Genomic DNA, 12,721 nt, shown 5'->3' on the forward strand with positions numbered 1-12,721 from the left:
AAGAAACTGACATCTTTATTTCATTCAGCTTGAGGAATGTGAAGCATGTTCTTCGCTTTTGGTTTTCTAACTCCAGGTGTTTGAACATTTCATTATAATAACTGACTTTCTGAGCTGCTCTTTGAAATCTTCTGTTCAGTTTATCTTGTCATTTTTTCCATTTCCTTTAGCTACTATCTATTCCAAAGCAAGTTTCAGAGTCTCTTTGGCATCTTTTTTGGTTTTTTCTTCCCTTTCCATCTTTTTAATGCACTTATTATTTACAGATAATGTGACCATTTATCTGGAAAATCCCATGATTTACCAATTATCAGGACTAATGAGAGTACATTAAGTTACCAAATAGAAGACCAACATAAAAAAAAATCAATAGCTTTCCAAATACCAGTACCAAACCAAAAGACCAAACTCATTGCCATCGTGTCAGATCCAACTCATAGTGACCCCTCCTTGGGTTTCCAAGGCAGTATCACTATGGAAGTAGATTGCCCAAACTTCCTTCCAAGGAGTGGCTAGTGGGTTTTACCCAGCCTTCTGGTTAGCAGTCAAATGCCTTAGGCACTATGCCAGTAATAATCAGAAAATGATTTTTTAAAAAATCCTCCTATTAACTATCATCAACACTTTTTTGAACTTATTTTTATTTTTCTAGAGGATTTTTGAGGGTATTATTTTATAGTATATTTGATGGTTGCTTTAGGTATTACATTATACATACATAACTTATTAGTCTATTGGTGTCGCTATTTTTATAATTTGAGGGAAGTGTACAAATGGCACTTCTTTCTGGCCTCCATCACTGGAACTGTTTATTTTTTTACAGGAAAGATAACATTTTTTTCTCAATGTTTTCAAATCTGTTTACTTATTATTAGAAGCATAATTATGAAGTGTTGAATGAGTTTCTTTGGGTTTATTCTCTTTATTGTCTGCTTAACTTCTTGAATCTGTAGGTTTATGTCTTTGGCCAAATTTGAGATATTTTGAGCCATTATTTCTCAAGTACTCTTACAGCTCTGCTCTCTTTCTAAGACTCAGGTGACACAAATACTGGACCTTTTATTACAGTTACACAGATCTTTGAGGTTCTGTTCAGTTTTCTTTTTCTTTTGATTTTTCTGTTTTAAAATTGGGTCATTTATATTCTTTAACTTCCAATTCGATGATTCATTATTCTGTCCCTTCCATTCTGATTCTGAGCCCGTCTACTGGGTTTTTAACTTTAATTATTATATTTTTCAGTTCTAACACTTTCCTCAGATTTTTTATTGGAATCTTGACATTGTGACGGTATGTTATGAGATTCTGGATCTTACTTAAACCTTCTGACCTTCTGTTTTAAGTAGCTTCTTCTTAAACCACTGTGGCAGGGGAAGAAGGGGCACAACTTTCTTATGGTCACATGGAGATCAGAGTCCAGCTTTTACATTCAGTCTCCTTTGATACCCAAGGTGGGGAGGCTTCTTGCTTCTGGTTGGGAGGGGTGGTAGTACTAACCCCCCAAATACTTTCCACTTACAGGCAGTTCTCGGGTTATGAACACCTGACTTACGTACCATCCATACTTATGAACCAACCCCGTAAAGCCTATTATATTAAAACTTCAAGGTACATACAATAGTTTACAGTAACAAGCAGGCACTACTTTATGATATACATTAAAACATTATTACTGTATTATCATGTTAAAGATGTGGTACTGTATCTGAAGTGTTTCTTTAATGTTTCTTTATGCATAGAAAGGTACACAATATACTGAGACAAAAATTTGACTAAGTGACATTAGATCATACCTAACTATTCCAACTTACATATGAATGGACTTAGAAATAGAACTCCTTTGTAATCCAGGGACTGCCTATATATGATGGTGGACATGACCTAATTACCACTGAGCAGTGGTAAACTTGCTAACTTTACTAGGTCTCCACCAACATCACCCAAGTGGGGAGTGGGAGGAGAGGCCCCTTTGCTGTGTGTGGGGATAGAAGTTCAGGCTATGTATGTGCTCCTTACTGACACTGCATGGGGGAAGGCCTTTGTCATCACTAAGTACTGATATAAGTTCTGGCTCCCTATTCCATCTCTTCATCCGGCAATTTTGGGTGATTCATTATACCTTAGTGGCGGAAGAAGTCTAGGATCCCACAAGGCCTTTGGGGGTGGGAGTGGGGTCATCGTTTATGGACAATTTTGGTAACTGTTCCAAGCATAGTAGTAAATAACATGGCTTTTATTATTATTATTATTTGAGAACAGGGTTGGTTGGTATTTGAGTTTTCTGTCAATATGTTTAGATCTTCCATATTGCTATTTTTTGTTTGCTTTTGCAGCCACAGGGAGGGATGTTTTAAATTCTCCCTTGAGACAGTATATTTGCCTGTTTTTCCTTTTACGTTTTATCAATTTTTCTTTTATATACTTTGAATCTATGCAACAGGATGTATATGGATTTAAAATTGTTATAAATTAATGGTGAATCAACCCTCCACCACTATAAAATGTTCTTCTTTATCTCCTGTAATATTTCTCATCTAAAGTCTATTTACTCCAATATCCTTCAGAAAAAACACATATGCTTTCTTTTAGTTAATATCTGCATGGTCTAACTTCTTCCTGTCCTTTTCACTTTCGTTTTTATTGTTGTTCACATAATTTGATTTGTGTGTGTGTAATAAATACTTCAAATTTTTAGTTCATACACAATTAGAATAATTATTTTTCACAATATGGAAGAATTAGAAGTTAGCAAACTTTTTCTGCAAAGAGTCAGGGAGTAATTATTTTAAGCTTTACAGTATCATGGTCTTTGTCACAACACAGACAATCTGTAGACAAATGAACATGGCTGTTTTCCAATAAATTTTTATTTACCAAAATGGATAGCAGGTTGGATTTAGCCCGGAGTTAGAGTTTTCAACCTCTGAATTGGAAGATGATCTGAGAATGTCTCTCAGAGAGTGAAAGGGAAAGAAATAGGCCCAAAGCACTGAAATCTTACAGGAGAATACTGAGTTCAGGCTTGACTCACAGGATTTTAAAATATTTCAAACATGAATTATATCCTTAAAACTAGTAATTTTATGACTATTTTCTAGTTATAGTGATGAAGATGTTATTATACTGGTGCAGAAACAGACAAAACTACCAAAGGAAAAGAATAGAGTGCCTACAAACATAAGGAAGCTTGATATATGATAAGTCAGTGGGAAAGCATGGGTGGCTCAATAAATGCTGGAACCACTGGCTATAGAGAAAAAAATGTCAGAACTGATTAAAGACTTAAATGTGGCTAGTGAGCGACTTAAGACACAACAGCACAACCAATAATAGGAAAACATTGATACAATTGACTGTATATTAAAAGTTAAAACTTTTCTATTGCAGTGAACATAAACAAGAGAAATGAAAACCCATAAACCAAGAGCTTTTCATGTTTCAATGAACAAGGGATATTATTAGTCAAACTAAACCAAAGTGAACACATTGCCATAGAGTTGAATTCTGTCCCTACAGGACAGAGTAGCACTACCCTATAGGTTTCGTCTTTCTTCCAAGGAGCAGCTGGTGAGTTTGAACTGCCAACCTTTCAGTTAACAGCTGAATGCTTTAACTACTGCACCACCAGGGTTACTCATTAGTGAAACTAGGGAAGAGGAAATCAGAGATCAATAACAAATTCTAGGCATACATCCTAAAGAAACTCATATGTAGAGACATGTTTAAGAAAGGGTTCAAGCATTATAGTAAAATGAAAGACTTGGACAAAGTCTAAATGTCCTTCAATAGGATGAATAATAAAGAAACTGTAGTATAGTAATAGAATGGAATGTAGTAGCCTAGCAACTATAATGTGTTAGGGAGCTCTGCTAGCATAGTGCCTAAGGCACTTGGCTGTTAACCAGAAGGCTGGTGGTTCAAACCCACCAGCCACTCCTCAGAAGGAAGGTTGGGCAATCTACTTCCGTAGGGATACTGCCTCGGAAACCCAAGGCGGGGTCGCTGTGAGTCGGGTCCAACTCGACGGCACATAACAACAACAACAACATAATGTATTAACTGGAGATAGATGAATCAAAATCTTAAAAATTACATTGAGTAAAAGCAGCAAGTTTTACAGAAGGCACACACAGTATGATTCTATTTCTATAGTTTAAAATGATATGATAAAATGATACCAGATATGATCATATTTAATAAAAATATTAAAGCATATAACAAACAAACAAAAAACCCCACTGCCGTCGAGTCAATTCTGACTCATAGTGACCCAATAAGATAAAGTACAACTACTCCCCCCCGATACTTTCTAAGATTATAAATCTTTACAGAAGCAGACTGCCACATCTTTCTATGCAGAGTAGCTGGTGGGTCCAAATCACCAAGTTTTAGGCTAACAGAGAACTGTTTTAACCACTGTGTCACCAGGGCTCTTTATTAAAGCATATATAATACTGAATAATACCAAATTCAGGATAGTGGTTACCATTAGGAAGAAAATGGGTGGGGAAAGAGGTACATAAAGAGATTCAATCGTTTCAGCATAAAGAAAATCAAAATCCTTACAACTGGACCAATAAAGCAACATCATGATAAACAGAGAAAATACTGAAATTGTTAAGGATTTCATTTTACTTGGATCCACAATCAACAACCCTGGAAGCAGCAGTCAAGAAGTTAAATGACATACTGCATTTGGCAAATCTGCCACAAAAAAAAAAAAAAAAAACTCTTCAAATTGTTAAAAAGCAAAGATGGCACTTTGAATATTAAGGTGTGCCCAGCTCAAGCCATGGTATTTTCAATAGCCCCATATGCATATGAAAGCTGGACAATGAATAAGGAAGACCAAAGACTTGGTGCCTTTTAATTATGGTGTTGGCAAAAAATAGTACATATACCATGGACTGCCAGAAGAATGAACAAATCTGTCTTGGAAGATGTACACCTAGAATGCTCCTTAGAAGTGAAGATGGTCCAAATTCTTGCATATCAGTCCCTGTAGAAGGACATCATGCTTGGTAAAGTAGAGGATCAGAGAAAAAGAGGAAGTCCCTCAAAAAGATAGACTGACACAGAAGCTACAAAAATGGGCTCAAACAAAGCAACACGTATGAGGATGATGCACCACCAGTCAGTATTTCATCTGTTGTAGAGAGTTGCTATGAGTCAGAAGTAACTTGACACCATAGTAAAATTTCAAGCAGGAACTCTAGTAGGGTAGTGCCTAAGTCATCTGAATGCTAACCAGAAGGCTAGCAGTTCAAATCCACCAGCCACTCCTTGGAAGGAAGATTGGGCAATCTACTTCTGTAGATATACCGTGTAGAAAATGTAAGGAGGGGTTGCTATGAGTTGGATTCAACTCGAGTGGAGTGGGTTTTGTTTTTTTTGTTTATACTATATAAAAAGGAGGAGCTCTGGTAGCATAGTGGCTAAGGCACTTGACTGCTAACCAGAAGGCTGGCGGGTCAAACCCACCAGCCACTCCTCGGAAGGAAGGTTGGGCATTCCTACTTCCGTAGTGATACTGCCTCGGAAACCCAAGGAGGGGTCGCTATGAGTCGGGTCTGACTCGATGGCAAACAACAACAACAACAACATATAAAAAGGAGCTCTGCTAGTGTAGTGGATAAGGTATTTAGCTGCTAATCAGAAGGTCAGCAGTTCAAACCCAACAGCCACTCTGTAGAAGGAAGATGGGGCAATCTACTTTCGTGAAGATTTAGAGTCTCAGAAACCCAATGAGGGTCACTCTGAGTCAGAGTCAACTCAATAGCAGTGGGTTTTGTTTTGTTTATCTTAAACAAATAAAATTAAAAATTGTGAACTACTTGTATTTGCCAAGCTGATACAGACTTTTCATACCTCCATGACTTCCATGGTATTTGGCAGATAGAGCTTAATGTTAGGAGATGGGAAGACAGGAGAGAGGAAAAGAGAGAAAATAAAGTCATTCCACAAGCACTTAAGACAAGAATGCTTCTAGGCACTTGGGAAACACAGATGAACTGACAAGGGGACAAGGAGGCTGCATTTTCTGACTTCCTCTAAGCCCACAAGAGGAAGACAGAATCACCATTAGTAGCCCAAGGCTTATCCCTGATAGGCCAGACATACCACCCCCCTCCAGCGCTTTCACCAACCTTGACACCAACCATTCCTCCCACAGCATCCACCACCTCTCTGCTGGGTTTGCTAATTCACTGCAGTGGCCACATAGAACTCACAGATTATGGGGTTTATTATTTATAGGGAAGAAACAAGCTACAATTCAAGTTCAGAAATGCACTCAATCTCTCACAGCCAGCCGTCTCACTTAGCAGCCAACAGTCTCTCTCAGAAGCGCCTGTCTCTCGTGTCTCTCTCTCACCAAGTGTGTGTCTCGCAAGAGTGTTTTTCTCTCAGCAGCATGTCTTTCTCAGCCAGCAGTCAGAGAGACTCCTTCTGCCTTTAGGAAGGCTCCTTTTGAGCCTGGCAGAGTAGCCAAACTAAGCAAGCCCAACATCAGAATTCTATACCCGAGAGCAAGCAAACTTCCCAAAAGATTGCTTCACACCACTCTCAACAGAAATATCCTAGGTGGATAACTAACAATCAGGAGCTACTCAGTTGCTCATGGCAAATTCCACCATGGAGTTTATAAAGACTTATGGCTAGAAAAACCACACTATGTAATTTACTACACCACATTAACAAAAAAGGGCAATGTAAATTTATCAAAGAATTCTGCTGTTAGCAGCAATGACAAAAGTTACAGTGACAAAAGGTTTGAGCCAGTGCTACTAGATCTCACATACTCTGTGATAATGGTTTCCTCCTATTTCCATGTCTTCCTTTACAACAAAACAAGCAGAAAAACAAACAAACAAAATTGTGAACATTTTTTCAGAAATCAAAATAAGGTTTCTGGGGTGAAAAACCCTCCAAGGATGCACTGCATATTGACAAGGATATGCATATTACTTTACAAAGCAGATTTGTCTCCCACTCCCACCTTTCTCAGCCAGCAGTCAGAGAGACTCCTTCTGCCTTTAGGAAGGCTCCTTTTGAGCCTGGCAGAGTAGCCAAACTAACCAAGCCCAACATCAGAATTCTATACCCGAGAGCAAGCAAACTTCCCAAAAGATTGCTTCACACCACTCCCAACAGAAATATCCTAGGTGGATAACTAACAATCAAGAGCTACTCAGTTGCTGAGAACCCTGCAGTGAAAGTCATGACCTATGTGACGGGCTCCTGAGATACCAAGTTCTGTGGAAGAGATAGAGGACTGCAGACAAATCTTAAGCATTAACAATATGTAACCATTAAAAATAAGAGATAATAACCAAGATTTAGGAGCTCTGGTGGTGTAGTCCCTAAGGCATTTGACTGCTAACCAGAAGGGTCATGGTTCAAACCCACCAGACACCTCGGAAGGCAGCCTGGGCAATCTACTTCCATAGAGACACCACCTCAGAAACCCAAGGAGGGGTCACTATGATTCAGATTTGATGCGACAGCAGTGAGTTTTGAGTAAGCAAGATTTGACTGTATGATTACAAGAATAGTATGTATAAGAGAAGAATGTATGCCTCCAGAGAATCATAGGACTTATAGTTTCACTGACGATCTTACTATTAAATAAAGGAAGAGTCCTCCCTACTAATCTGCCACTTTCAGGCTTTACTTAATTATAATCACAAAGCATAATGCAGGTGCATCTGAAGGGCTATCTGGAATCACTGTTAATGGTATTTGGTAAAATCATCTTTCATGAAAGTCAGTTACAGCTTCCAGCAGTAACACCATGTCCAGTGATGTTTCTTCTAGGGCTTTAAAATCAAACTTTTGTTTGAATATTACTTTCAGGCCTGGGCTATGCAGTGGTTAACAGAAGCAAAAGAACCTAGGAATGTGGGCAACCCTTAGAGGCTGTCAGATTTATAAAAGATTTATAAAAGATTTATAAAAGATTATAAAAGATCTCTATCACTTAGATGATTATTGTTCTTAAGTATGCGTAACAAAAAATTGTAGTTAACATAGTGAATGGTGATTTGACACCTTCAAGACCATCTGGACTGAATCTCATCTTGGGAAATAAAAACACAAGACAGTATACTAAATACTGATTATAACACATTAAAGAAAATATCTATAAGGATAAGTATATTATATGCAACTAAAGAGTTTATTCATCTTCTTTCTTTTTAATTTCTTAAAACAATTTCAGTTCTAATTACAGGATTCATCTATGTCAAAAGCAAAACATCCCTTATTGCTTCAGTAGACAGCCATTGCTAATCCAGAAGTCATTATTTTTCTTTTAGTGTCTTGTAACTTAAGACCCAGCAATAAGTACACCTTGTTGATGAAAAAAAAAATAAAATAAAAAAATAAGCACAATATTTGAATGATAAAGAAATATTAAAAACAATGCTAAAGTAAATATCCAAACTAAATAAGCCTACAACATTGTAAATAGGGAACCAGAGACATCAATTGACAAATGAGGACAACTACAAACCAAAAAGAGTGAAAAATTTGTGTAGTTACAGAACTTCTAAATGGTCGGGAAGTAAAGACAACTACAAGATAGAATGGAGTGCTCTAAACTTGGGAAAAAAACTATAAATCACAGGGTAACCTCAAAGAAATATGATAAATCTTCACATCAAAATCAAAAAGAGGACAGCACAAATATTCAGCAAATACTAAAATGATAGCAACAAAGGAAGTGATAACACGATTCATAAACAAAATGAGCTCAGCACAGAAAATTATATGGAACCAAGAAATCAATACCACAAAAAAGCACATAACAAAAATGACAGCAATAAATTCATACTTGTTGATAATTACATATCTAGGAAGGGACTTATCTCTAAGATTTATGGAAAACTCCAATGCTTAACAGCAAAAGAATTAACAATCCAATTGAAAAATGAGCACAAGACATAAATGGACACTTCACGAAGGAGAATATTCAGCTGGCCAGCTAATACACGGAGATGATCATGATCAGTGGCTGTTCTGGTTACCTAGTGCTGCTCTAACAAGAAATATACCACAAATGGTATGGCCTTAGCAAACAGTTTATTTTTACAATTTGGAGGCTTCAAGTCCAAGTTCAAGTGCCAGGCTCTAGGGGCTGAGTGAAAGCCCCTTAACCTTGGGGTCTAGCTCCACCTCCTGCTCCCTGCCCACTGGAGCTAGAGGCATTTCTTCACTCAGACAGCTGCTGGCTCCTGAGGCTGAGAAGCCCCAAGGTTGACAAGTAATCAAAATTTCAAAGTGCTGTAGGCAACTTCACATACAAATAATCCTAAAAGAGAATTTATTCTGAAACCATATTCAAGCAGATACATTTACAACTAAATTTAAAATTAGCGTTTTAGACCTTATTTAATTTACATACCTGCACAGATGAATATTTAGAAAAATTTTCCATTTGATACCGCCTAAAAGCTTCATTTAGTCTCTGATCTGAAACAGAAAAAAAACCCAAAAAATTTGTAATTCACTGGGTAATGTTCAATTTTAAAATTAGAAATACAGTAGTTGTTATTTGATGTATCCAATGTTAAACCTGTAGTCTCCACAGCTTTTCAAAATGAAATGAATCATTAGTTTCAACACACCATTGTAGAGCTTCAAGAAGAAGCCCTTTAATAAAACTAAAGCAAATCCTGCCAATGGGAAATAGAACAGCTAAAAAGAATTACTTTTCCTGATTTCATAAACTTGAATTCTCTAACTCTCCTGACTTGCTCTTCAAGTTAGCAAAGTCAAAATATATTCCCACATTTTTTTTTTATTCCTGTTCCTAGAACAAAAAAAACCAGGTTATCTTTCAAAAAATTAGAAAGGTAAGCTGCAGCCATATTATACCTTGGAAGGAAGATTGGGAAATTTACTTCCGTAGAGATACTGCCTTGGAAACCCAAGGAGGGGTCACTATGAGTTGAATTGACTTATACAGAAATCTTAAAATTTTCTGAAACTCTCTTACAGGACAAACTCTCACATTCAGAGAAATTTCAAAGAATTCAAATCTACTGTTTCATAAAAATGCTACAAATACTTTAAGTTTAATGTATTTTAATAGTAAACTTACAGGAATAGCACAGCAGACAGACAACATTAAAAATGTACTTGCACGTAGGACAACTCAGAAAAGTATAGTGAATGGATGGAACCTACTATATGATCAAAATGCTACAAACACTTTTGTTGATAATGCTATTGTTGCAAAATTGTATATGTCATAGCATTCCCTTATTCCTGTGTACTTTTGAGTGTCAACATGTAATATGGCCAAGTTGTGCAGACTTCACCTGCATTTGATACTGCCTTTCCCATCACCAAAAATAACAAGTGGCTACTATCTAGAAAATATTTCTCCCTCCCTCTGCCTTCCATTTCTGGTAGCCGCCAATCAACAATGTTTTTTGAATATATATCTATTCTTTTCTTTTTATAAAAGTGAGATCATACAGTATTTGTCCTTTTGTGATTGACTTACCTCATGTAGCACGTCCTCCAGATTCATCCATGTTATGATATGTAATATGTTTCGAGAATTCATTATTTTTTGTAGCTATGTAGTATTTCCACCAGCCACTCCTCAGAAGGAAGTTTGAGAAATCTACTTCCGTAGCGACATCACCTCAGAAACACTAGGGGTCACCATGAGTTGGATCCAATTTGACAGCAGTGAGTTTGGGTTTTTTTTTTTTTTTTTCATTGTTATTCCATTGCCAGAAGCTGGAGCAGGTAAGGCGGGGAGAGCCCCTAGGTGGCAGGAAGCAGTGGCAGACAGGGCTGGCAAGCAGAACAAGAAGAGGGAAGTCCAGGAAATGAGTAGAACAGCTGGAACAGCTAAGGGAGATGAACTTGTCTGTAAGTTTGTTGTACTATGCTGGCTTGCGTGTTGCTGTGAGGATGGACACTGTGCCAGCAGGGGTGGACTGGTTTCACTGGAACTTCCAGACTGAGACAGACTTAGAAGAAGGAAGAGGCCTTCCACTTCTCAAAGAATTGGTCAGTAAAAACCTTATGAACAGCAGTGAAACACTGTCTGATATGTTACCAGAAAATTTTATGAATAGCCCTGAAACACTGTCCGATACAGTGCCAGAAGATGAGTCCCTCAAGTTGGAAGGCACTCAAAATATGACTGGGAAAAAGCTGCTTCATCAAAGTAGAACCGACCTTAATGATATGGATAAAGTAGAGCTATCGGGACCTCTAGCTGCTGATATGGCACGACTCAATATGAGAAGAAACACGTACAAATATTCACTAATAATCGGAACATGAATGTACAAAGTATGAATCTAGGAAAATTGGAAGTTGTCCAAAATGAAACAGAACATATAAAGATTGATATCCTAGGCAGTAGTGAGCCGAAATGGACCAGTTTTGGCCATTATGAATCAGACAACCATATGATCTACTATACCAGGAATGACCAATTGAAGAGGAATGGCATGGCATTCATCGTCACAGAATATTCAAGATCCATCTTGAAGTATAATGCTGTCAATGATACATTAATATCCATAAGCCTAAAAGGAAGCCCAGTTACTACTACTATTACTCAAATTTATGCACCAAACACCAAAGCCAAAGATTAAGAAATTGTGAAGATTTCTACAAACTTCTGCAGTCTGAAATTGATGAATTATTCATCATCTGAAATTGATGATTATCACTGGTGAGTGCAATGCAAAAGTTGGAAACAAAGAAGAATCACCAGTAGCTGGAAAATTTGGCCTAGGAGATAGAAAGAACACTGGAGAACACAAGATAGATTTTTGCAAGACCAACAACTTATTCATCACAAATACCTTTTTTCAACAACATACATGGAGGTTATACACGTGGACTTTGCCAGATGGAGTACACAGGAATCAGACTGACTACATCTGTGGCAAGAAGTGATGAAAAAAATCAATATCTTCAGCCAAAACAAGGCCAGGAGCTGACTGCGGAACAGACCATCAACTGCACATATGCAAGTACAAGTTGAAGTTAAAGACAATTAAAACAAGTCCACAAGAGCCAAAATATGACCTTAAAAATATCCCTCCTTAATTTAGAGACCATCTAAAGAATAGATTTGATGCACTGAACACCAATGACCAAAAACCAGAGGAACTGTGGGATGACATCAAGAACATCATTCATGAAAAAAGCAAAAGGTCATTAAAAAGACAGGAAACGAAGAAAAGACCAAAATGGATGTCAGAAGGGAGCTCTGGTGGTGTAGTGCCTAAGGCTTCTGACTGCTAACCAGAAGGCTGGTGGTTCAAACCCACCAGCCATTCCTCAGAAGGAAGACTGGGCAATCTACTTCCATAGAGATACTGCCTTGGAAACCCAAGGAGGGGTTGCTATGAATTGGAAGCAACTCGACGGCAGTCAGTTTGGTTTTTTAGTTTTTGGATATCAGAAGAGACTCTGAAACTTGCTCTTGATTGAAGAGCAGCTAAAGCAAATGGAAAAAATGACAAGATAAAAGAGGTAAACAGAAGATTTCAAAGAGCAGCTCAAGAAGACATATTCAATTATTATAATGAAATGTGCAAAGATATGGAGTTGGAAAGCCCAAAGGGAAGGACATGCTTGGCATTACTCAAGGTGAAAGAACTAAAGAAAAAAATTAGCCCTTGAGTTGCAATACTGAAAGATTCCGTGGGCAAAATACTGAATGATGCAGGAAACATCAAAA

The 12,721-nt window shown here is 37.5% G+C and overlaps 1 protein-coding gene across 1 annotated transcript in view; it reads right to left on the reverse strand.

The window, feature by feature from the left end:
- The window catches only part of SCLT1 (sodium channel and clathrin linker 1), a 346,111-nt gene extending 335,764 nt beyond the window's left edge, over window positions 1–10,347 (reverse strand). Inside the window, exons 1-2 of the mRNA XM_007952997.1 lie at window positions 10,323–10,347; window positions 9,404–9,471 (exon numbers count right to left, since the gene is read on the reverse strand). Of these exons, the coding sequence (XP_007951188.1) occupies window positions 9,404–9,471; window positions 10,323–10,347 (93 nt within the window). The remainder of the gene's footprint in view (window positions 1–9,403; window positions 9,472–10,322) is intronic.
- Window positions 10,348–12,721: the final 2,374 nt, after the last annotated feature.

Source organism: Orycteropus afer, unplaced genomic scaffold, assembly GCF_000298275.1.
Source record: "Orycteropus afer afer isolate SDZICR_OR568_19922 unplaced genomic scaffold, OryAfe1.0 scaffold00367, whole genome shotgun sequence".
In the NCBI taxonomy this organism is placed as follows: Eukaryota; Metazoa; Chordata; class Mammalia; order Tubulidentata; family Orycteropodidae; genus Orycteropus; species Orycteropus afer.